At 40.2% G+C, this 27,396-nt stretch overlaps 1 protein-coding gene across 8 annotated transcripts in view; it reads right to left on the bottom strand.

Annotated features, from left to right (window-relative positions):
* Positions 1-27,396, bottom strand: part of adgrb3 (adhesion G protein-coupled receptor B3) — a 141,670-nt gene that overhangs the window by 8,904 nt on the left and 105,370 nt on the right. For 6 of the 8 annotated variants that reach the window (XM_061690007.1, XM_061690009.1, XM_061690012.1 and 3 more), the window contains 12 exons: positions 19,542-19,668; positions 18,427-18,530; positions 18,241-18,343; positions 10,966-11,116; positions 9,591-9,660; positions 9,130-9,196; positions 8,126-8,229; positions 5,130-5,228; positions 4,748-4,919; positions 4,536-4,631; positions 3,018-3,057; positions 612-1,291 (listed from right to left, as the gene is read on the bottom strand). In XM_061690007.1, the coding sequence (XP_061545991.1) occupies positions 612-1,291; positions 3,018-3,057; positions 4,536-4,631; positions 4,748-4,919; positions 5,130-5,228; positions 8,126-8,229; positions 9,130-9,196; positions 9,591-9,660; positions 10,966-11,116; positions 18,241-18,343; positions 18,427-18,530; positions 19,542-19,668 (1,813 nt within the window). The remainder of the gene's footprint in view (positions 1-611; positions 1,292-3,017; positions 3,058-4,535; positions 4,632-4,747; positions 4,920-5,129; positions 5,229-8,125; positions 8,230-9,129; positions 9,197-9,590; positions 9,661-10,965; positions 11,117-18,240; positions 18,344-18,426; positions 18,531-19,541; positions 19,669-27,396) is intronic. The other 2 variants (XM_061690008.1, XM_061690011.1) reach the window with 1 other exon arrangement.

Below are 27,396 nucleotides of genomic sequence, written 5' to 3'. Positions count from 1 at the left end.
AATATAAATAGCATGCAGGAGAAGACATAATTACATTTCTTCTTCTTACATGTACAAGAAGTACATTGCACAAAATAGAAACCAAAACTATTGTCCATACATAAACTATCCAGTTCAGTCTATCAGCAATGTTATTTTTTGTTTGCAAAAATCTGATCTGATTAATCTGTTTCTAATCTTGTTTTATTTGTTTTATTTTTTTATTTTATTTCTTACCAGGGTTGAAAACATAATTGTCAAAGGCGAATTAATCCATAGACACAGATATTTTTGATGGTAGAACGTCAAAATCTCATATACTGGTACATTGATTCAGGCTGCAACTGCGTCCGCTATTACAAGGTTGATGTAATAAAAACATGAAAATGACAAATATTGAAGCTATAATCTATTAACGATTATGATTATGACTGCCGCACGGAAATGTTCTTGAGACAATTTTGAAAATATGGAAATTCAGACAAATTTGGACAAATTGTTCTGGAAGTGAATCTTTAAAGGTTGGCAGCTCTGCTAATGTTGTGTCTATTGAGTTACCATAGAGAGTGTGTTTTATTGTGAATGCTACAATCCTATGCTCATTCCATATTATGCAGTTTAAAACAGTATACCTCTAAGGAGCTCATAGAGATTGTAGAGCCCGTCTCACTCCTCGAGAGGCCAGCGCTCTCCTCCATCTCAGCAAGGAAGTTCTTGACGGCCGTTCGGGGTTCAAAGGGCAGGTTCTGCATCTGCTCTGGGGCGCTGGGGTACTGCTGCTCCAGGTTCACATTCATGTGGTCCATGCCCGACGGGCTGATGTTGAAGTCAGGGCTCATCTTGTAATGCATCAGCCTCTCGTGCGGCAGCATATCCATGGTGATGTTCATCTTGGTGTCCTCCTTTAGGTGGGCGGGCAGAGTAGCCGACCCCGAAAGCGCCGCCGCCGAGGCACGAGGCATGACAATGTAGTCCGTCTCCATCATCTGACCCTGTTGCGCGTGGCCCTCCATGTCGTGGACGCCCATGTTCTGGTCACTCTGGCGCATGGCGTCGTCGGTGCACAGGTAAACGGTGCGGCGCATGTCGGCGTTGTTGTCGCCGAGCGACTGCTCCTTTAGGTCGCCCACTCCCATTGGCATGTGCAGTGCTGAAGGCTGCTGGATTATCACTTTGGAGATGATGTTGCCAGGCAATGTAGAGTAGTTGAGGCCTTCAGGAGCCTTCTCGTCTTCCTCGTCATTGAGTGAAATGCGGGAAAGAGTGCCTGTGACAGTAGCGGCGCGACACGAGCCCATGTCCTTGTGGAGGGCTGCAAGGGAGGAATCACATGTTTGAAATCAGCTATAAACCTCGATCACATTGTGAGCGTAATCATCATAGGATAATTCCAGTCAATATCATCCAATTTGTAAAGGAAGGGGTAACCTGCACTGACAGTCAAAATGACAAAGAAAGAGTGACCATGACAGTACATGTCTTATCTTAGCAGAATTCTACATTAAACAAACCACTTCATTAAATAAACACAAGTACGTCCCGAAAACAAGTGCTTTTTTCTTTCAACTATTTTTGCATAATGAATAAGAATTGGGTTTCTGTTAAAAAAAAAGAAACTAAAACGAGACAGCGCAGACCTCTGCCAAGGCTTAGAGAGTTGTCATCTGTGAAATTTCAAAAGTTAAAAGGGCATTAAATTACTTCCAAATCCTTACTTTTGGAGTTAGATGTAATGAGATCTAATGTAAGCACAACATATTACATTCTGATCTAAAAGATGAGTGTCAGAATGTGTTAACTAGAATTTCTTTCATGTTACATTTATCATGATTAATTGCTGCCAATGGCTTATTCTGAATGAAATCCAGATTGAACATTACAGCTTCTGAACTTTACAGCTTCTGAACACAGCAAGTTGACTTTAACAACCTTTAAGCTTGTTATGCCTCAAGTACATTCTCATCAACGTTTACACTCGAGGTGACAGCGTAGAATGTGACTTGTGCACTACTAATAATTGTAAAACTTTGCGAGAACAAGGAGTAATCTGAGAAATGCACTGCTGTTTTACTACCGTCTGATTCTGGTCATGATTTATTCATGACACCTAACTGCTTTTGTTTTTTTTGTGTCAGGTAGGTGCACTTTAGTCTGACAGGACTGCACCGTTTTGAGGAATCTGGGCCAAAAGACTTCCCATGATCTGTGAATAAGTGTGAGTTTTCGAATTGAGTTGGGTTTAACCCAATGGGATTATTATTATTATTATTTTTTTAAACAAACCTGAAAGCGTATTCGCCAGTGGCCCAAAAGAACAAAAACAAAAAATGTTAGAGGAAATATTACCTTTCCAGACTTAAATATCACAAGGAACATTCTCCAACTTCTATTTCTGATGGTGTCAAACAGATTTATAGAAAACCTAAAGACAGTATGCCATGCAGCACAAAGCTGTTGTGGTTGAAATGCACAGCAGTCTGTTTTGACTTAAAAACTACATATAAAAGGAGTAGCCAACAGCTGTTTCCATACTGTTTTGTTCTCATATTAAAGCCAATGCTTTGGTAACTGTGAAAAACTCCTTTGGGGATTTTTGGCTGTTATGTAACTGCAGCTATTTTTACTGTATAACCTCTTTTGGGGGTTTTTAGTTGCAAGGAGAGGAGAATGTTGTTCCAGTGCTCAGCATAAATAAGTACACCCCAACAGATTCAATATTCTATGGCATACTATACTACAGAATATTTCCACAAATGTGGGCCAGTGACTCCACATGAGATTTGCAATGTGCAAAGTAACTTTCCTCACAGATTAATTTGTTGCAAAAATAAGCACACACCACTGAAAATCTAGACAAGCAAAATTTTTGATTTGAAAATGTTAAATTCACAAAATTTCAACCGCAGGTGAGTCTAATCATCATCACATTTATGATTTTTTTCTCTTGTCTTCACTGGGAAACACATCATAAGTGTACTTTTACTTCAAAGGGAGTGTATTTATTGTATTGTGTGTGTGCACCGTTCCTGAACTCTTACCTGATCGGCAGGCAATGTCTACGTCTTTCTCGAAATCCGTCTGCAAACGATAGACCACGCAGTTAGTAAGACGTTTAATAAAGCTTCTACATATGAGAAATATCTCTTAGTATGCTGCAGGTCAGTGAAACCAAAAACATATTACACATATTTTTTGTAAAGGTATACTTTTCAATAAAGCTTTTCTGGTGGAACCCTAATGAAGTGGCCGGTGAGGGCATATCTATGCATGACGATGCAAGTGGGAAGGGAGGTATTTTGCACCTGCTGCAAATGACCGTATTGAACTGAGCGAGCCAGACGCCACTCTGCTTTTGTGAAGACTATTTCCCTCAGAGGGGTATTAGAATACTAATGGCAGATCATTTCTCTGACATGCCAATAGTATCGTGGCGCAAGATGAAGAGACTGACATCCCAATTTCAAAGGTCGGGCCGAGAGCGGTGCTACATTATCCCGGGAGGGGAAATGAGAGCGATGCGTGCCTGATGGGGATGGGGTCAGTAATTTCAATCAAACGCAAATAAAGGATTGAGCTTTAAGGGTTTAAGAGGAGCGCTAATGTCATGGAGTATCTACTCAGGGATCATCATAAGACAATGGAAAACAATGCGCTGCTAAATGATGGCAAATATTGTTGAGCCTCTGAGGTAGATAACATCCTTTAAGGGATGCTGGTCAATATCAGATTTAGAAACAATGTTTTGAAAAATATTGTAATATTTTTCACACTCAAACTGCACTGACAAGGATTAAAGTAACCTTTCAACATTATTATCAGTTATACAAGTGTAAAAAGAAACCGTATGCTAAAATATTAAACGTAAAAACAAAATGAGAACATGGATGAGATTTAATGCAATTCATTGTGTGGCGTTTATTCCATCTTCCTCCATTTATCATTATTGACTTGCATGATGCATGACTAATTTGCATAATAAGAACAAGCTGACGCAGCAGGGTGGCAAGAACCCAGTGTTGAGTGTGCACAGTTTTCTGGTGTACATTCTGTTCTTCTTGTAATATTATTGTAAACTTATGAAAACCTTGCCATATTGTACAGCCAGGACAGAAGCGCATGTATTGCTTTCTTACATCACAACAAAATCAATTTGAAGTTCTATGATTGCCGTCACATTTCGCCTCCTTATCATCACTGCATCACATACGCCAAATCAAAAGTGAAAATACTGATGTAGTTGACCCTTAAGATGCCCACTCAGGTGAAGTTTTGCTAAAGCCTCACAAGTATTGCTGTGGTCTTGCCCAACGTCATAAGAAAAGGGCAAAAGAAATGACTAAATGTCCAGGTCCACCAACACTACCGTACTGTGCGGATCAGTGGTTTTACTACCCATAACAACTTTGGACAATTGAAAGGCAAAAAAAAAAAAAAAAGAAAAAAAGCCAAAGTAACATACTAAACTGAAGCAACCCCTGGGGCTTGGTGGAAATGAGGCTATAGAAACATCAGTTAATCTTAGGCTCTAATGATAAAATTGGAGGAAATACACTTACCATTATCTGAGCATGGCCATTAGGAAAGCCCCCTGTTGCATCACCACTGATTGGATCTTGACAGTTTCTGAGTCGACATCTGAATGCATCTTGGACCTAAGGACAGGATTACTTTTATCATGTGGTCTAGTTATTGTCAATGCATTTGGATTATATTGCGAAGATAAAGCATCTCCAACATTAAAAATAGTTTCTGAAAAAGATGGCTTTACCTCTCTCCGTAAGATACAGTGCACCATCACGATTACAAAGCCCTGCAGTGAGTCAAAGACTGCAAAGAGGATTTGAAAGAGGATGGAGCGCTTGTCCGTCATGGCAAGCACTGCGGACATCCAGGTCAAGGCCAGCAGAGGTAGGACGACGCAGGAGCTCCATAGGGACGCCCTGAGAGAATGTATAGAAGAAATAGGACTTTACTGCATGGTACTAGTAGTCATCGAAGGGCTGTTAATTCTCAAGCACAACCTGGATGTTTTTTTTTTTCTCGTGATGTGAATTATAGAGGTAACGGCAGTTGCCATGGCAGTGGCTCTGCATTAGCAAGGTGCACCTGCTGTATATGCAGCATTGTCTTATTGATTCAAAGTCACTTACATTGCATTGCTTGCTGTAGTCGCTGACAAAGCAGTCGTTGATACAACACCACATTTGGCGCACTTGAGAGTCAATCCTGTGTGCGGCTCACTCATCTGTCTGTGGGGCATACAAGACAACAGCGTGACCAACAACGCTAAAAAACAAAAAATCTGCATCATTAAATATTAACAACATCACACGCAGCCAGCATGTGGACATAATATAGTTTCATCTTGGACTTATTCCGCCAACAAAATGTGTATTTATGTTGCTGCTGTGAGAAAGCTGATTTCTCTGTCCTATGATTTCCTTTAGAAAACATTGAAATAAGCTGGTACCAGTCCTCTCGAGAGGGGTTGGACTCTCTTCCACTCTGGAGTTGCCCACGGTGAGAGGCGCCGAGTAGGTTTGGGTATACTTATTGACACCCGGCTTGGCGCCTGTACGTTGGGGTTCACCCCGGTGGACGAGAGGGTAGCCTCCCTCCGCCTTTGGGTGGGGGGACGGGTTCTGACTGTTGTTTGTGCGTATGCACCAAACAGCAGTTCAGTGTACCCGCCCTTTTTGGAGTCCTTGGAGGGGGTGCTGGAGAGCACTCCCGCTGGGGACTCCATCGTTCTGCTGGGGGACTTCAATGCTCACGTGGGCAATGACAGTGAGACCTGGAAGGGCGTGATTGGGAGGAATGGCCCCCCCGATCAGAAGCGAGCGGTGTTCTGTTATTGGACTTCTGTGCTCATCACGGATTGTCCATAACGAACACCATGTTCAAGCATAAGGCTGTCCACACGTGCACTTGGCACCAGGACACCCTAGGTCGCAGTTCGATGATCGACTTTGTGGTCGTGTCATCAGACTTGCGGCCTGCATTTCTTGGACACTCTGGTAAAGAGAGGGGTGGAGCTGTCAACTGATCACCACCTGGTGGTGACTTGGCTCCGATGGTGGGGGAAGATGCCGGTCCGACGTGGCAGGCCCAAACGTATTGTGAGGGTCTGCTGGGAACGTCTGGCAGAATCCCCTGTCAGAAGGAGTTTCAACTCCCACCTCCGACAGAACTTTGCTCATGTTCCGGGGGAGGCGGGGGACACTGAGTCCGAGTGGACCATGTTCCGTGCCTCCATTGCTGAGGCGGCCGACCAGAGCTGTGGCCGTAAGGTGGTCGGTGCCTGTCGTGGCGGCAATCCCCGAACCCGTTGGTGGACACTTTACTTACAGATGGGAGTGAAAAATTAAGTTCAAGTTCAATGTAACAGCTACAGAGAGCTAAAACAGCAAAACACTGTACAACCCCGATTCCAATGAAGTTGGGACGTTGTGTTAAACAAATAAAAACAGAATGCAATGATTTGCAAATCATGTTCAACCTATATTTAATTGAATACACTACAAAGATAAAATATTTAATGTTCAAACTGATCCAATAATCTGTTAAGGCATGTTTCTTACAAATTTAAATCAATAGTGAGAGCTGTTGTTCAAGAAACGTTTGGGAACTGAGGAGACTAATTGTTGAAGCTTTGTAGGTGGAATTCTTTCCCATTCTTGCTTGATGTACAGCTTCAGCTGTTCAACAGTCCGGGGTCTCCGTTGTCGTATTTGCCGCCTCATAATGCGCCACACATTTTCAATGGGAGGCAGGTCTGGACTACAGGCAGGCCCGTCTAGTACCCGCACTCTTTTACTACGAAGCCACGCTGTTGTAACACGTGCAGAATGTGGTTTGACATTGTCTTGCTGAAATAAGCAGGGGCGTCCATGAAAAAGACTTTGCTTGGATGGCAGCATATGTTTCTCCAAAACCTGTATGTACCTTTCACCATTAATGGTGCCTTCAACGATGTGTAAGTTACCCATGCCATTGGCACTAACACAGCCCCATACCATCACAGATGCTGGCTTTTGAACTTTGCGTCCGTAACAGTCTGGATGGTTCTTTTCCTCTTTGGTCCGGAGTACACGACGTCCACAATTTCCAAAAACAATTTGAAATGTGGACTCGTCGGACCACAGAACACTTTTCCACTTTGTATCAGTCCATCTTAGATGAGCTCGGGCACAGAGAAGCTGGCGGCGTTTCTGCGTGTTGTTGCTAAATGGCTTTTGCTTTGCATAGTAGAGTTTCAAGTTGCACTTACGGATGTAGTGCCGAACTGTATTTACTGACATTGGTTTTCTGAAGTGTTCCTTAGCCCATGTGGTGATATCCTTTACACATTGATGTCGGTTTTTGATGCAGTGCCGCCTGAGGGATTGAAGGTCACGAGCATTCAATGTTGGTTTCCGGCCTTGCCGCTTACATGCAGTGATTTCTCCAGATTCTCTGAACCTTTTGATGATATTATGGACCGTAGATGATGAAATCACGAAATTCCTTGCAATTGTACGTTGAGGAACATTGTCCTTAAACTGTTCGACTATTTTCTCACGCACTTGTTCACAAAGAGGTGAAGCTCACCCCATCTTTGCTTGTGAATGACTGAGCAATTCAGGGAAGCTCATTTTATACCCAAATCATGGCACCCACCTGTTCCCAAATAGCCTGTTCACCTGTGGGATGTTCCAAACAGGTGTTTGATGAGCATTCCTCAACTTTCTCAGTCTTTTTTGCCATCTGTCCCAGCTTTTTTGGAACGTTTTGCGGCCATAAAATTCGAAGTAAATGATTATTTGCTAAAAACAATAAAGTTTATCAGTTTGAACATTAAATATCTTGTCTTTGTAGTGTATTGAATTCAATTAAATCATTGCATTCTGTTTTTATTTATGTTTAATACAACGTCCCAACTTCATTGGAATTGGGGTTGTAACAACAAAGTAGATGTTAAATATAAACTAATCTAACCTATCTTGACATAAAAATGTATCATTTAAAAAGTGCAGTAAAAGTTTACCAGCAAGGCAACAGTTCTGAATGGTATCGTTAGCCCCAGAACAATAGCTCAGATTAGTTGTTATTACACATTCAGCATTTAGGTAATGAATAATAAAAGAAGAAAAATGAAGGTACTAACAAGGACGTGCTGTCATACCCTGCTCGATGCTTCATCTTCTTGTCCAGTATGCCATCTCTGGACACTAATTTATTAAACACCAGAATACCGATCACCATGTTGACCTAGAAGTGAAAGAAAGAGATCTTCAATAAATCACACCAATGCAACGATTATTTTAAACTTAATGTTAAAAGCATGGTTTTCCGAGATGACATTTTCTATTAGTAGCGAATGATTGATGTCATTGTCCCATTTTTCTCCCCACCTCAATTTTGCGTGTGTGGATTGAGCTTCGACCTCTAAGCTTCTGTTTTTTTTTCTTTTTCCTCATAGCCATCACATTTCAGCCAGCGGATGAGCTATGCCGTGCACACTCAGTCCGGCACGGAAGCCTTAGGAAAAGATCTGCCTAATAAGAAACACTTTTCCTCTCAAAGGCACCTTCATTCAGCATTAGCAGCAACTTCACTGACACATAACTGGAGCAGCAGTGTGCAATTGTAGGTTTTATGTAGTCGCTTTACAAATAAATTGAAGTGCTCCTTGTTCATGATGCCATTTGAGGTTTGACGCAAAAGAAAACTAGAGCAAAGAGAGAAAACTCTATGTCTCTGTGTGTTTCTGGCTCTGAAACTTTTGTAAAATATGACTTTATTACACAAAGTGACATTCAGTAGTCCAGTGGGATATGTCTCTTTGACAGATTAAGAGCTTCCAATATTTCTGTTTTAAAAGACTTTTAGCATCACACTATCACACAGGCAATGTTAAAAAATACTGTACATTTGCTTCCGTATTTCTATGCTATATTATAGCTTAAAACTAATTTTCCAGAACTGAATTCACTTTGTTGATGTTCATTGTTTCTGTACAATATGTTGTCAATAAACCAAGACTGCTGCTCCCCTATTTACCACTATGTTTCTTGTGCCTTCTTGCTATTGTTTTAAAATTGTGTGAAACTTCTAACTTTCCCATATATACCCTGTATTAAAAAATTGGATCTAATGGTTGAGACTTACCAGGACAACAGCAGCTGCCGGTCCAACAAAGGCATACAGGAGCCCCCCTTCCAAAGACAGCCAACAGCTCCAGAGAAAGTAGGGAGCAACAGTTAACTTGCAGCCAGTGATTAACATCTGAGTTAATGGCACACAAAATAACATCGGCTTGTATTTTCCCCCCAATTGTCAGGGGAGCGGGCGCCATATGCCGTAACTCTATTTGCAGCTTTTTACACACTAAAGAGATTCTAAGCAGTGTTCATGCCATCATCAGTATCAAGCTGCGATACAATTCGAGAAATTGGGGTCCTGCTGAGCAATCGCTAAATCGGATTGCGTTTGTGGGACTGTCTTTATGGTTCTATTTAGACTGAGTGAGCCACTGCAGAGGTACTTAATCATTACACTTAAGTGTTGCCATAGATATGACTTACAGCATGCACAGTGAATACGCAATGGTAGCAAAAAGACCGACTTACTATAAGGGTGTCCCATAGCCCTTTGTTTTGGTGAATCCCATTGATACAGCAACCACTAAAGCCGGTAATCCTTCAAGAGAAAGCAATCAATAATTAGTCAAATTCTCTTTATGTGGTAAAACTGAGAACCTTTGTTGTATGTAAAATGTAAAGAAACTATTTATACAATTAAGTACTTTGAATGTGTTCACAGTGTGCTATGAAAGCTGCCGATGAAATCAAAATCTATAGTTGATTTCTCATAATAGAAGTCCAGAAGGCTGTTTGAATCATTGTACGGTTAAAAAATTAAAAAAAAAAAAAAAAAAAATCCAATGCCCTAGTGTGACGGGATCAGTTCCTCTTCTGTTTGTTCAGAATATCAACGTTTTGGAAAGCGCATGCAGGTGCTATTGATGTAATCAGTTTCCTGGAGGCAGGAGGCGCATGAGGCCCTTGTTGCCCTCCACAGTCTGCCTCTGCAGTGCTCGAGAGGTAAAGTGTGCTCGAGTGGACACATAGGTCCCATAAATCATCGTCTACAGTATTTATGACAGGCAGAACTAAGAGACAAGTGACGCTTGGCATGCATTTCTCCATTTGGAAAATATTATGATTCTGAATGTTATGAAAAATGTCATGCATATTTAGAAATTTAGAAAAATAATTATGTCCAAAATCAGATTTAACATCCAATAATCTGTTAAGGCATGTTTCTTACAAATTTAAATCAATAGTGAGAGCTGTTGTTCAAGAAGCAGTGGCTCTGCAATGACTAAGAGAGCCATGTTTGTTGCTAGGTAACAAGAAGAATGAACGTGGGCTCTTTCAAAAACATTTTTTTTTCTTTTAAAAGGAGACATTTCAGTTGGTGTGAAAGAAACAACACTTTAGACCAGGATTCACGTTAATATTTTTTCAACCATGCATATTTGCAGTTTGTCAGAATTTTATTTAGACTGACACGTCTATGCAATAAAAAATAAATAAAAAATCACACTGTCTGGCACCAAGGTTGAAAAATGTACACTGTATTGTGTTGAACAAAGACAAGTGGTTCGAAATGTTGCACAACATTTCTATTTAAGTACAACACTACTTCATGAAATCTATACGTGACAACTTACATGTTCACAGTTCTAGTACACGCACACCCTTTTCATACTAAATCATTGCAACATGCTAGGAGATTGCTGCACTGTAAAAATCTACCAGTCAGGAACCTCCTTCCTATCCATCCCATAACTTAAGGTTGGTCCATGTGGACTCAAGTGCAAAGAAAAAGCATCACAGCCTGATCGGATCGTCTCCTCATTCAATTACTTTTACGAAATGATCCTTGAGTTGAAGGGTAGAAATTGTAAGCCGTCACTGAGAGATTCTGCTGCTTACTTACCCCAGCCTAGACAGAGAAAGCGCTTGCGGATGAGCCTGGTCCGAACCTTTCCTGTCACTGCCATGTAAGACTGCCAAGCCTCCGTGAGAACCCAGCAGAATGATGCCAAGAAGAAGAAGTGCAGAAGGGCTGTTGTGATAATGCAGACACCCTATTCACAAATGGGAAAATAGAGAGAGATAGATTTTTTAAGAAATGTTTCAAAATTCCCATTGATTGGAAACAATTGGTTTTTAACATGTTAAAATAAAAATCAAAGCAGGTGATGTGCAGCTATAAATTAATCAGAAACAAACTGATGCCCTTGTCCTGCACCTTCTGCTCCAAAGTTTAACAGGTTCTTCTTCTGCCATTTCACTATGAAATGAAACTAACCTCCTTAAGCTTGGTAAGCATAACAATAAAGATTCCCTAAAACCAAGAGACGTCACTCTGTGCAATACATGAAACAAAGTTGAATCAGTTGGATTTGCGGCATCACAGGCGGCGGTGGCCGTAAAGATCAGAGCCAGGCTGGCGGACACAGCACGCAACACTGTTGTTGCGTACCTCTGCATTGACCCTCATTAATATGCTGGGGATCCCACCTGCAGGCGAGTGAGCCAAGGTCAACTGTTGTTCGCAGAGTAACAAGAGCAAAGACACCAAAACACTTCTTAAATGACATAAAAGGCTGCACTGGAGGCAGGCGATAGTATTCGAGTTCAATAATGGAACGGCTCTTTGCAGCTTCATTAGCTCGTCCATCTTTTTTCCACGAAGAGACATCGCCAGAGGGAGATTGTTTCGGAGAGGATTAGAAATAAAGAGGTATCCTTAAGAGTCTTGTTAAGGCCACTGACACTGAGTGAGGATAATTTGCACTGTTTTTTAATAAGTAGTGTCAGTATAGTGTGAGGTAAAGACTGAAGCGTAATCATCCCATCCCAGGACACCCACACAGTGACTTCCCCTGTAAATCTCCATTGAGAGAACCACACTAAATCCATCCCGTGTTGTGCTCATGGGGTTCAAACGAGAGAATAATCCCATATTACCTCATACCTGACAAGTGGGTAGGTATTTGCTTAAACCCACAGGAGACATTAAGCACATAAATGTGGACTGAAAAATGACAAGAGAAGCTTTAAGGTGGAGTGGGTTCTCCCATATATAGATGCAAGGGAAATGTGAGTAAACTAAGGAAGGTAAAACTATGACATGGTTTGGGTTAATAGCATATGAACTCACAGGCTGAAACATGACTGTACATGTAGCTGCACAGTCTATTGAGATTTTATATAAGCGCTGTATCAAGATTCTGCCTTTACAAAGATAATGTGCAGTGACTGACACATCACGTATTGCATTGTACTGTCAGAGTAACCAAATTCTTGAAAACTGCTCAGTATGATGCAGTACAATATAAAAACAATTATGAATATAATACAGCGGTACCCCAATTTAGAGATACCCGGGGGGGGGGGGGGGGGGGGGGGGTTCTAATGGATAATGGCATTTCCATTCATTTCAATATGGAAAGATGATATGAAATAATAAGTCGAGACACTACTGTATTTGATAGTGTCAAAGCATTGAAACAAGTTTTGATACAGCTCTTGTCCAGGGTTTCTTTTGAGAGGGGACAGACGGAGATGTCAATGACCTTGTACTGTACAGGGGTTTAATATGTGGTGCAGGTGTACTTAATGTAGTGGTAAAGGGACTGCACTTATATAGCGCTTTATCTACACCATCACAGTGCCCAAAGTGCTTTACGAAGGCTCACATTCACCAATTCACACACACACATTCATACACTATTGGGCAGCTGCTGCCATGCAAGGTGCTGCCAGGCCCACTGGCAGCAAATTAGGGTACAGTGTCTTGCCCGAGGAGACTTCGACATGCGGACAGTCGGAGCTGGGATTAGAACCAGCTACCCTTCGGTCTCTGGATGACCCGCTCTAGCAACTGAGCCACAGCCGCTCAAATGACCCATAACTATTACCAACACAATCATGCTCAACTAGTTCACCCGATTAAGGTATACAGAATTCCCAAGACACACTTCCACTTGCCCATGCAGTAAATTAAAACTGTGAGTTCTTGTAGTAGAAAAACATAATATTGAATACAGGTGTACCAAAAGCGTCAATAATCTGTGTATGACAATTCTTGCTTGAAAAGTCCCTTCTACATTTGATACTAGTATTCCTCTAATACAAACCCTTAACATTGCAAATAATAATAACTTTGATTAATATAGCATCTTTTAATTGATCTTAGAATGCAAGGACAAAGTGTGCCAGATATTGAAGATTAAATTACACTTTGAAAGTGCAAAGTGCATTGAACAGTAGTTTTACACTCATAAGGCAAATGTGCAGTTCATAACTGATATGTTAACACATTGTGAGGCATGATATTGGTATTACCTGATTTATTACTGTTTTGAGTATAACAGCAATTGAAAGCATTTGCCCCAAAATATAATACCGTTTGTATTTATTTATTTATTTTTTTAAATGGGTGTTTTTTTGCTTTTTCAGTGTACACTGTCAGCTACTCATGTGCTGAATAAACAGCTCTACCTTGTTTCCTGAAAACAGGTCATCTGCATTATACTTGATTTACTGAAGTGCCTATACCATTCAACATCATCAGTGCATGCAGATGAAAACTCATCATTATGCGCATTATGAAAGCGCTGGACGACTGTAGCCAGTCATACAAAACAAGCGAGGTTGAAACCGGGAGCTTCACACTGGCCTTTAGAAAAGCAAATGTCGGGAGCGCACTGTGTTGGTATCCATGGAAACAAAGAAAGTGAGGAAGGGACCGCATTAAAACATCGTAGAGCTGATAAGAAAACCCAGATGAGGAGCAGTTGAGGCTGGTTCAATAGTAGCATCTTAAGGCCAGGACAGACAGTACATTTGAAGAATTAATTAGACAATAGAACAAAAGTCTCAATTATACTGTATTTATACATTTGTAAATTAAATAGTAATGGTTCCAACACAATATCAAAGGCCATTGTATATTATAGTATTTGGTATCGGTTACATTCAGTGTGAGTGTACAAAAGAGGATTTCAGTAATACATATACTGAAGCAAATAATACTCTTGAAGCATTAGAAATTGACTCTAATTGGATTTAACTCATGTTGACTTAGCGTTTCATGCTAAATCCCTCAGAGGACGAAGCAGTTTTATTTGCCACTCACTGTGAATTGTTTCATTATTTACTATTCTTGCAGATTAAAAGAGAACCCATTGCGAACTGCAGGCTTGTTAGCAACTGTTCAGGCTTTTACTACAAACAAGAGAATCATTATTATATCAAAAAGCATTTACTTACAGTGTCATCTGCAACTTGTATACACCAAAGTTGGGTTCAAATACTTTCGAGCGACATTAAAGACAATGGCACATTTTGGACATGATAATTTTTGTTGTATAATTGCCAAGTTCAAAAAGAGGTTTAAAAACAAAGTACTAGAAAATTATATAAATCAGGCATAAATAGGTGAAACTGCAGAAATGTCCGAACATTTGGATGTGTTAGATTAAGTAAACCAAAATTATATAGCTATGTGTATGATTGTATATGTGTAAATATGTATAAAAGTGTAGTGTGTATGTATGTGTGTGTAATGCACATATGCTCCTTTACATGTGTAAGTGTATTTGTACATATGTAAAGGTTTATACGTTACGCTCAACCACATGATTATCTGCACACAGGTTTAAGTAGGGCTTGTCTCTTTTTATTTTCTGTGGGTTATATTATATGAAAATCCCACTATTAACATGAGATACTGTACATGTCTAAACAAAGAAAAAAGGCTGAATGACTCTATCGATCTTCTTCTTTTCTTTTAAAACATTTATTTCTTTTACTTTCCATGATAATGTCTTGTTTCTACATGTTTCTACGTTCAATCAATCAATTAATAATTAGAGATTCAGGCCTTTAACAAGATACCATCTAATAATGCTTCACAGTGACATGAGCAATAAGTGATTGTTTCTAATCCTCTCATACATCTGGATTTTAAGCCTGTATCAATGGTATAAAATGACTAACTAAAAGTAGTGAAAAAACAGTTTGAAACACAGGGGAGTTCTTTGACTTCCACATGCGTATTGCTTTAAGCATTCTGAACCATTATAGTTTGACAATTTGACAGAAGCATCCCAAACTCCAAGATTCTAATTTCTCTGAATCCCAACAGTGTCTGTGTCTTGATTTGTCTTCTTTCCACAAAGCAAGATGAACACAGAGAGGATAAAGGCAAAGCTCAGGCAGGCAAAGGTGACTCACTGACTCTGCTGCTCCCAAGAGGACACCTCCACAGCTCAGAGATGATTTCTATTAGGCGACGAGCAACTCCGAAGCCGCAAACAATGGAGCCAATTATATGCACTTCTTTCAAGAGTTAGAGCAACAACAAGTGAGGCAGTGTCATGCAGCACAGCAATTAAACCTCCACCGGGGCTATGTTTTCACTGGCCTACCATTCTAACACGAGTCGAGGTCTGATCAAACGTGGACTATTTCTCAAACATTATTACAACATGAGTGAGAGACTGAAACCCAAGGAAGAATACAATAATTTCCTTTCATACTTTTTATTTATCAGCAGGGAAGGAGACCGACAAGAAGAATCCATCTTGCCAATTATAGGTGGGTCACTTTTTGGTTCTTGGGAGCACATTAAGGCTTATCGTGCAATTACGTCTTAAAACATGAAGCATAGTTTTCAATATTTTATCTTTTGAAATAATTTAATCTTAAAATATAATTGATTTCAGGACCTTTTAATGGTACAGTATGTAATTGATTATGCTGATGAACCATACATTATGTCATATTAGACACAGGAGGCAAATTACGTCACACTGATAATTGCATTCATCGTTAAAGCAACAGTTTTATTGTGTTTACGTTCTCCTATAGTGTTTAAGTCAACATGAAATGAACAAAAAACAACTTGAAAATGTCTGCTGAATACCATAAACTTCTTAATAAGAGGTATAGTGATGAAGGTTTACCAGGACAATGACAGAACTCAGGATTGCCTTATTAAAAGTCATCTTGCAATCGGGTGAGGTCAAATTAGACCATAATGTCGCTTTAACATAAGCTTACTGGCACTTCAATAAAAATGGGTCACCATAAATACTTTGGGGAGAGGTGTTTATATGAAGGTCTCTTAGAGACAGCCATGTTTGTTTGTTGAGAGTTACACTTTCAATATGCTCGTGGATTTTGTTAAACCCACTGAAGATTTTTGATGCATATATCTAATTAGGGGGACTCAGAGTGCGTATTATTTGGTAAGTGGTGGTCCTTGTAATCAAGACCTCAAGATGGCTTGATTCAATCAGACAAGGCTTCAAATCAACTCAGCTTTAAAATCCTCTCATGGCTCAAGTCTGTGCATTCATCATCTTGGCTGCTAGTCTGCACCAGATAAATGTGGACCAGCCAGATTGATTTCACCATGTGTGGATTCAGATTTTGACAAATGAATCAGGGGAAAATGTTCTTTATGCAATGCTGATTATCAACACTCTGACCTTTCTTCAAGGATTCAGACATAGGTGAGTGATAGCAAACCACATTTTACGCAAATTCCTCTTTCCTGCAATCATTCATAATCTATAATTCAGTTTTTGCTGAAAATAATTAAATAAATAAAGGTGGGAGCACTGATTTATGAGCAGTGTCTTGTACAAACTGCCAGCAAGGCCATCTGCTTCCTGTTTAGTTGTACCTTCATATAAAGGTTAAGTAACCTGAAGTCACAATGCAGTTTGATGAGCACCCCCAAAAACAAACAATTTGCACTAATGAGGATGAGCAAGATGGTGGATCAAGGTGGAAATCAGTGTGCTGCGTAAAAGTATAACTTCAATAACATGTCTGTGTAATCTGACAATGTGTCAGTGTGTAGTGCTGCCAAATGACTGAGGAGGGCATCTGTGTGGGCAGCTAGTAAATCACAACAACTCTTTGCCAAACATTTTTTTGTTTTACAGGCCACTAACCAAAGCTGGAGAGCTAATGCATATTTATGAGGTGCCATTGTCCTTTTGAGTCATGCCGACTTATACGTCAACTTCAGCCCTTCATGAACAACAACAAAAAAAGAACAAAAATCATGTGTCTGAAGCATCTCACTCAATTCACCAAAGAACAAGAACCCAACTTTTAAGATTGTTGAAGATCTTCTCTCAACTGCTTCATTAATCTTTGATTGAGTGGCGCCCCATGTTCCCTTGTGTGTGTAAATCATGTGCTAAAAAGCTCACTGACAAACTATTGCAGAGCTGCTCATTTAAACCCCCCGCCCCCAAAATCATTTCAAATCATCATTTCAAAGTCATCCGTCCTTTTGTAACTTTTTCTCTTCTTTTTTTTTCTTGTGACAAATGCCACCCTTGTCTAGATGAGCCACATTTGGTTTGTCAGCCTGGCAGGGGACAATATAACTCTTGATTAAAAACCATCTGAGCAAAGTTGAATGCTCATCCTTGAACTGCAAGAAATACTTTATTTTCCATTTAGATTATACACAAAAGCCTTCTTAGCATGATACCCAAAAAGAAAATGAACAATTTGTTTGAAAGGGGCTATTGTAAAGCTGTTACATTCTTGCTTGTTTGCACTCAGTAACACAGTGAACAGCTGGCATACAAAAGGCACCATAAAACAGATACAAGCAGGGTTATTTCTCTCCCTGAAATTCAGTCTTACACCTTTTAAAAAGTCAAACCTAAGTCTGAACAACTTTCAAGCCTTTCATACATGCGTAAGTTGAGGGAGGCGAAAAGACAGGAGCACACAATTTCAACATAAATTGTATTCCCAATGTGGATGGACTTTTGACTACAATTTCTTGATTGGTGGTTGACGATAGGGGAAACATCCAATTAATTGTTGCAATTAAAAAGAGCAACAGTGCACTCCATATTGCCTCAATTGTTAAAGACTTGGTAATCAACTGTATCAAGCCACGACTAATTCCATGAAATGGAGATAATTCTTTAAGATCGATTGACTACAATGTCCATATCTACAAGTACTTCCCAATAATTCAAAGCATTTCTAATAGGCTTAAAGGTTACAAGGCTGTATTTCCTTACAGTGACATGTTATGATACCAAACCCAAGCTTTGCATCGCCAGTACAAACCCAAACCTTTTTTCATTTTGTTTGTTTGAGCAATCATCGGGCCTCCGTGTGTCTTTTGAAGGCTAGTAAAGCAACAAATGACACTTACCACGTTGTGTGTCTGCGTTTGTCCCACAAGGATCAATATATTGGAGCAGATGATAGATAAGCAGAAGTTGAGCAGGATGATGGACCGTTCAGAGCGGATGTATCTAAGGAAACAGCGGACATAAAAATGTGGCTGCATCTTTTAATAGAAGACACACATAATAAACATTTCGCCGTCGGTCATTACCTCCATAGCACGGCATAGATCAACGCCAATGTGATCAAGGCGAGGCACGACAGACCACAGCCAACTATCAGCGTCACAGATGGGACCCCTGAGTATTGCATGGTCTGTGGAGGAGACAGAGTGAGAGCTCGAACGTGGTGCATGCAGGACAGTAAGTCTTTACTGATGCAGACAGAGGGGACCGGTCACAAAATAATTCACAGCATTGGAGGTGCATAATGTTTGTTTACATTGCTTTGCCTGTATTGGAGAAGATGCTTATTATTATGATTGTACATAACTGTGCCAATGCAAACCCATTGATCTATCTATCTATCTATCTATCTATCTATCTATCTATCTATCTATCTATCTATCTAATGTGGACAAGATAGCTTAAAACAGTCAATTGTAGTGGTCATTGGATTCACCCTTTCCACGAGGGGAGCTCCAGAGTGTGTAATGTGTTGTTAGGCGTGTCAAGGTAACAGAAGACGTGTGAATACTAAATAAATACTAAACGATGGCAATATGTTGGGTGTGTCTGTTTCTGTCTCCACTGCAAAAGCCACAATAAAGATAAATATAGTAGACTGGGTAGTGTGTCTGCAGTGTGACTTCTTATACCACACAGGTATCATATGTATCAACATTAACAGGTAAAACTTACCATCGCAGACCAATTTTATGTTTGTTTTTTGTTTTGTTTGTTTTTTTAATGACCCAATCATGCTACTTTATAGTGGTGTGATTGAGGCCTAGCAGTGATGTGCTCTTTCTGGACCTTGTGTTGTAAAGCAACGCAGGCCATGCTGTATTGTATTGTAAGCACTCCAGTAACACGAACTGGGATTTTCTCCAATGTATCCCCACACATTATCTTTAAAGACATGAGATGGGATATAAGAAAAATATAGCAACTTTTAGCTTTCTTTCTAGAGAAACGTGTATTACATGACATGCAAAGAGAGTTACTGTGTATGCACCAGAAAAGACCCCCACCGCGACCACCACACACACACATAGATACATTAACTTCACCCTCAGCGTCAAATTAACTGGATTAGCGCACCGTTTCTTATCCCACCCTAAAAAAAAAAAAAAAAGACAATAATGAATAAGAACAGCTCACTTACCATTTCTCTGGGTTGCTGAGCCAAAATGGCGAAGGTAGACACACGATCACATAAGCATTTTGTATGCGAGGCATCTGTCAGCACAGTTCTGCACGCCTTTGTGGACCAGGCTCCCCAAGAATCGTTCCTGCAACAACAACAAGGCGATTTTCAAACACGCTCGCTCCACATGTAGCCTTCTAAGTCACCGTATTCCTCTTCTTTTTGGGGGGGGATTCATTCAATTATTCATACGCCTGGAACGGAAAACAGCGAATCATGAAATAAAGAAATGAAAAGGAAAAGCGCCGCAGCTCCCGGAGCATGCAGCTGTATGGCGTCGAGAGAAGGTTCGGAGGAGGAAAGCCTCGGAAGAAGGAGGAGGGGGTTGGGTGGGGAGCTGTCCAAGCGCCCTGGTTCTGATTCAAACATTAACATAGCACGCCGTTATCAATGCTGCTTAAAAACCAGCGCTCATATTTACCTGCATCTCTTCCTACTCTTCCTTTCCCCCCTTATTTATTCCATCCGCTTTCATCCTCCTTTCGCACCTGTTATTCCGTTCTTTTCCTCCCCCTGCACTGCTTGAATTAGCAGCCTTTGGACGCTTCCTAGCAAGGATTTTTGACGCTGGAATCAGACTGATGCTACGCGGCTCGTAGCCGGCGTCCGAGAAGGGGGGAGGCTGGCCCGACGAGAGCACTGCCGGCGCGCTGTCGCGACTGGTGCTGACTCGGCCGGAGGTCCAATTGCAATCCGGGAATAATAACGCTTCGGGATAAATCCTCAGAATCATCGTACGATTTAAAAAGGTGGTCGTCCCCTCGTAAGAGGCGAGGTAAATTAGAACCCCGAGATGTGAGACCACCCCGCCCTAGCGGCGCGAATGGTTGCTGCCGGTCTCCACTTCACACCCGAGTAGAGACTGGCAATGGAAAGGAGCCCCTCTTATATTTATTTGTCTTTTTAGTTGCTAATTATCCCGCTTGTGTTTATATTCTTCATGCGGTAATTGAAACAACAACCTTATTCCTAAAAAAAAAAAAAAAAAAAAAGTTTGACTGTGGATTTCCTATGCAAGAACTGAGCATAACCTGTTGTCTCACAAAGTCAAAAAAAAAAGAAAAATTCCTGACAAAACATGCAACACTACTAAGAGCAATACAATATTTCAAGAGGCACATGTGCTCTAACCTGATCCAATAAAAGTCTGTCAAAAAAGTGAGTCTTTACAAAAATACCTCTGCCAAGGCCGAAACAATAAGTACAGATAGTATGGTAAACTTCCTCACACCTCGCTTTAAGGTTAGTAGTGTAAGGAGCAAAAACTAGCCCAAATTGTTAACTTGTTCCTAAAGTAGCACTGGTTGATTTTTGAATTGTTCAAAAAGTGTGTCTTTACAAAACTAACGAGAACTCATAGAAAACAAAATATCTCAACCAAGGCTACAACAATAACGACAAATCACAGCTTTAATGGTAGTTTAATACTAAAAGAAATGGGGTTAAAACAAGTGGAAACTGTGAACTTGTTCTGCAAGTAAAAATATATATATCAAGACTGGTTTGAAATGAAACAGTCAACAGTAAATTTTCATTGATCATTTTCTCTGTTCCTATGGGTGGTGGTAGTGCACATGTATGAGAAAGTATTTGCCAACAGCCGAGGAGTTAAAGAAGAGCAATCTCAAACAAAATGTAACCATTCAAAATAAAAGTATAACCTTTCCTTGGCCATTGTCACAAACAGAATCAATTAAATAGTTTATTAGTTTGCAATGGTGTAAAAACCACATTGCATCATTCTGACCTTGTGTTTCTTATATTTTGAACCTCATGATGCAGTGCACAAACAACAACCACCAGAGCACAGACCTCCGCCAATGCTGCACAATCCTAAATCGAATCAGGCGAGGATTTATCGCGAACCGCTTCCTGTACATTGCTGAATGTTGTCATTGAGATTCATGCATTATTTACTATCGAGTAAAAAAGTAAATGGTGCAATCTTGACAAAAGTGAATAATACCTCCCTGACAGTGTAAACTAAAACTTCAGCATTGCTATCCTTGTAAAGGCATATTATTTGATACTGCTCTTGTATAAAAACAAATCAATCCTGCAGGTTTACCGAATGTTATGGCTGGTGAGTGTGCATTATTGCACCAAGAAACCTCTGCTGTGTCATTTGATCAATGTAGCAGCAATGTTTATTATTCCAGGAAGGGACAGTGGAGCCTGTAGTCTGAATTTCCGAAAAGGGCTAAGCAGCTCCAGCATGATCTGCTCACACTAGCACATCAATAAAATCAAATCTACTTTGGGTTCCCTTATCATCTCGTCTCACTATTCCCGAGCTTGAATTAACAAGTGCTACACATTTTTTCTTATCTCTTGCAGTTCAGCTGACACATTGGACAGATTCAAATCATTTTTAAGGAGGACTCATCTGACTGAGACGGACAAGATAATAATTAATTAAGCTGAGCGGACAGCTAAAGTGTGGATCCACTTGTGATATACAACATGTAAGTCTCGCTCTGGTTCAAGGATCTCTGCATAAACATAATATAATTCATTGTAAGTGGGTGCCAGGAAGGCCACTGTGATGATTGGTGGGCTGGCTGTCAGTCAAGCTCCTCACTACGGCAACAGTGTGGCCCCATGGTCTCTCAAATAGAAGCTCTGGAAATTGGCATATTTTATACCATGAAAATTTGCGACACTCAATCTCTCTCTCTCTCTCTCTCTCTCTCTCTCTCTCTCTCTCGTCTCTCTCACACACACACACACACACACACACACACACACACACACACACACACACACAGACAGATCATATCTATCTGTCAATTAACCTTCAGTTTTTCCCAAGAGGTCTGCAGAGCTTTAACAACGACTAAAAACACGACTGGATGATCTTTAGCTCAACAAAATACCCCGCCACACCCTCCACAAGCAGTGGCCACAACCACTGGCACAGGTCAATTTTGGTGTTTTTAAAAGCCCCTCTTTAGATAATTGTGTGAGTCTGTGCAGCTGAATTCTATACGGTATTTTTACCACCCAAAAGCTGTTTGATCCAAGCAAGGTGAAACACAATTGTGTGGCTGCAGGGGAGATTGGGTTGCACACAGCCATCAATAATGAAACCCAAACATAGCCCTGTCTGGAAATCAGTAAACGTTTTCTGTATTAGTTGAAGTGACTTTTTTATTGTTTGAGGAAATTCCATGTGGGGATGTGATGAAATGTTTCTCACTCTTCAAACAGCCACAGGTAGTGATTGATGACTTCCTGTTGCTTGAAATGAAGTCACTACTTCCCTGGTGAGAACTCCACATGATCATTTTTCCAACTTTGCAGAAGTTTGTGCAGGAGCAGGAGAAGGCGCCTTGCTGAGGATTCATATTTTTCACATGTTATACTTTCTGACCTTAGCAGTGCACGCTGGTTTGAGACTATTAAGTGTCACTCTTGATGTGAAGACATTCTTATATACCTTGTTGACCCTGAGGTGCTGGTGATTACCTTGTGTTAAAACATCCAGATGTAAAATTTGGGACAGAATTGGATCATGCTCCAATTGAACATTTTTAGACATCAATGTACAGTATAAGACACATGACTACAATGTGACAGAAAGACATGTCGACCTTTAAGCATAGTCCGTTGTCAGTTTAGAGCAAGCATCTCCAAACACGATGATTCTTATCCTAAAGGTCATTGCCAATTGCATTTAATGGTTAAATCAGGGGTGGGGAACTTTTTTTCTTTCTTTTCTTTTTTTTTTTTTTTTTTTTTAAATCAGGAGTCATTTAAGACGAGTCCACTATACTAAATTTATGGGGAAAAAATATGATGCAAGATGAAGCAAATGCTCATTATTATTTATTAGGAACATCCATCCATTTTCGTTTACTGCTTATCCTCACTAAGGTCGCGGGCTGCTGCAGCCTATCCCAGCTACCGCCGGGCGTTATTAGGAACATTTATAGGTTAAATATTTCAGGGCTTTTCAAAACTGTTCCTCTGAGGTTTAATTTGTTTTTAGTATTGCAGACAACATTTTCTCAGAGGCCTAATATGACTCATGGGCCTTAGATTCCCCTCCCTAAATAGTTCCCTAACTAGTATGCTGTTGTCTGCATATGCAACTCATTTGTAGTATTTCCTTTCAGAATTAGGGCCTTGCTATGCACATTCCTCTTTGAATTATTTGCATGTTTATTGAAAATTAGGCAAACAAAGATGTTAAGGACCATCATCATCCATTTGTCCTGGATGTCCTGATGACAGGCAATTTATGTCAGCCTATGGGCACAACTGAGCAAAAAATATCCACTCATTCATCCATTTTCTGAGCCGCTTCTCCTCACTAGGGTTGCGGGCGTGCTGGAGCCTATCCCAGCTATCATCGGGCAGGAGGCGGGGTACACCCTGAACTGGTTGCCGGCCAATCGCAGGGCACATACAAACAAAAACCCATTCGCACCGACGGGCAATTTAGAGTCTCCGATTAATGCATGTTTTTGGGATGTGGGAGGAAACCGGAGTGCCCGGAAAAAACCCACGCAGGCACGGGGAGAACATGCAAACTCCACACAGGCAGGGCCGGGGATTGAACCCTGGTCCTCCGAACTGTGAGGCTGATGCTCTAACCGCAAAAAAATATTATATATAAATTTGCATGTTTCAAAATCCATTGGAACTGGCTGATAATGAAAGTTTAAAAGGCAGACAGTGCTTGCAGCCACAATTCAACACACACTGAACCCTCAGACCACCATGACTGATTGTTTAGCCTGTTACCTTTGTGGTGACACACTATAATATATCCTAATGTGTGTTTATGTTCTTGCCAGTTCATCCAGTTTTAGTGAAAGGAAGGTACAATATTTTTGGAGCATAAGCACACTCCCAGCCCTCATTCCCGCTCTATCTTTTGATACAGATATCATCAAAATAATACAAAATAAGAATACCATTGTGCTCTTCCTATCTGCAGTGCACTTTCCATTAAAAGCTCAAACTAAAGGCTACAAAAGCCTTCTCTCCCTCGCTGGGACTAAATCTGATCAAGGGCACGTCTGTGGTGCAAATACGGCAATTGGATGACTGTGACGTCAAAACTTTGACAGCCACTGATTTCAGATATGGAAATGTCAAAGAAACCTGGCGATAAAAGAGAGAGACTATTAAAAAAGCCATTTTTCACAGAATCCATAGTGAAGCAAATTGAACCCAAACAAAACTTTCACGGAAAGTAAAACTAGAGTTGAGTATCTTAAGCTCTTAAGATGTATTACCAACTTTTAGCTGCCATTGCACATGTTTAACTTCTAGAGCAGCTCTACTCATTGTTTTGCATGTCTTGTTTTTTAAATTAAAATGTGATGAATGCGATTACTCTACATGAAATAATTGTGAAATAATTTCATTATATGACTGAAGTCAAACAATACCTCTTGAATCTGTCCGCTTTCCCCTACAGTACCTCGGCCCTTCCACGTCTCATGCCTCTGGTGTAGGACACTGTCTCGGGTACAAGCATGCAGACTTGGCGAGCTAGTATCAAGGCGTTCTGACAAGGATTAATTGACCCACACGGTCATTGATGTGACATGCAAATAATGCCACGGACAAGATTGAGGTTATGCCACTGCTGCAAATGGCTGGTACCCTGCCACCCCCATAACCAAATCCATCCATCAATCCATCCAGCCATCCATTTTCTATACCGCTTATCCTCATTAGGGTTGTGGATATGCTGGAGCCTGTATCCCAGCTGACTTCGGGCGAGAGGCGGGGTACACACTGGACTGGATGCCAGCCAATTGCAGGGCACATTTAAACAAACATGGACAAACAACAATTCACACTCACATTCACACTTAAGACCAATTTAGTCTTTAATTAACCTCACAAGCATGTTTTGGAATGCGGGAGGAACCCAGAGTACCCGAAGAAAACCCACGCAAGCACAGGGAGAACATACAAAGTCCACACAGGAAGACTCGCAATTAACAGCGGAATTTGAACTACACACATGGAGAAAAGTTTTGTGGAAAAAAAACACAACTGTCGCTGAAATACTTAAAACTTACTTTTATATGTTTTAGGTCCAACAAAATTTTTTTAAAAACAACTAATCAAACTGGCTTTGACAAAATAATAATGGTATCCTTAACATTTTGTTGCACAAATTTCGGAAGCAATGAAACCAAAACAGACTTGTGCGCTTGTTGACAGGTATTTTGGCCCGTTCCTCGCCTCCTCCAGACTGTATCTTTTAGCTCATTCCACAGATTTTCAATAGGATGTAGACTACACTAAACTAAATGTCATTCAGCTATTTTTGTTAAGTTATATCATTGTGTTTTTTTCATTCTTTATGTGAGTACCACATTTTTTCCATTCGTGTAATTATTGAAAAATGTTTTGTTGAACAACTTTTATGGTACATGTACAACTAATACCAAAATTATTCATTCTGTGGTCAAATTTGTAGGTTACCCTGTTACTTCGCATATTGACAGAACCAATCTCTCTCAATACAAGCATATACAATTTTACAAGAATTCTCTAGAAGAGATGATAGTAGAAGTTACCAGAATCTTTTAAAAAATTTAAAAAATTGTTGCATTTCCTTAAAAATTGTATGATAAGATCAGTGGCATTGATAATTCATGAAATGTCTCATTATAATATGACAAACACAACTTAGTATTTTCCACTCCTTTGTGTGATTTGTGGCCAGCAGATAACCATTATCAAGTTATAAAAAAAACCCACCATAAATTTAAATTTGGCCAGGGTATAAATAATATTGGGGCTACTTAGTACATCACTGTAAAATGCCCAGTGAACTAAAAATGTAAGCACATACTGTACGTCAGGTCAAACGTTGTCTGTCGATACTGCTTTTGCAATGTATAAATAGCCACCACGTCTGGCGATGTTCAGCGCTATGAACTCCGTACATTGTGTTCAAATGGGTTGCTTTCTTGTCATACAATGTGGAACTGATTCTGCTCGTCTTCTGTGTCTTAGCACGAATTTGAAATTGCTAGTTGCTATCTTTTGAAAAATAGTTGCTAGAGGGAAGAAAAAGTTGCTAAATATAGGAAAGAAAAGAAGTTGGCAACACTGACTCTGCCTTTGTTAACTATCGGTCCTCTCTGTCTGTCAAGCCATTGTGTTAATGTCAGCAGTGCACAACAGCGGGGACTTGCTCTGAACAGTGGAAGCCACTAAATAAATTGAAAAATCATCCTGACAAATGAACACAAATTAATGGATACAAATCGATGAATTGCCCAGCACAACACTGTTTATTTGAAGAGTTTCATAATGGAGCTCATATTCTATCTTCAGTCTAAATTTAGTTGCATCTTGCAGTGTTTACGTGTGGCCTGTTTTGGCTTGAAGCCAGGACGAAGCTGCAGCAGATGGTTCTCACCACTCCAAACAGTGAATTATTGATCAGCCTTGATTCTGGATGATATTCCAGAGGTACATCTTATAGAAATGCTCCACCCAAATTTTACTTCCATGAATGTTGCAGGCGGAAAAATGAAATTAATAACATCTTAGATGAACCTTTTAAATCCTTTATTAACCACCATCAAAATGGACGTGCTTTGTCTTATTCCGCTTCAAAACTTCAATGTGAATGTTCACCAAATGCTTTATGCTTCTCTATAAGTAGCTCAGAGAGTAAATTCTGGTTGAAATAGCATGAATCTTGGCATTGCCGTTAAAACGAACAAAACACATGTTGCAACAATCCTTTGCTTTTATATCATAATGTATTACCATAAACAGGAGGAAACAGCAGCTCAACGAGGGGATATTTATTCAGCATGTAAAAATG

This window comes from Phycodurus eques, chromosome 11 (assembly GCF_024500275.1).
Source record: "Phycodurus eques isolate BA_2022a chromosome 11, UOR_Pequ_1.1, whole genome shotgun sequence".
Lineage (NCBI taxonomy): Eukaryota > Metazoa > Chordata > Actinopteri > Syngnathiformes > Syngnathidae > Phycodurus > Phycodurus eques.
This window is presented reverse-complemented; position numbering and strand designations above follow the sequence as displayed.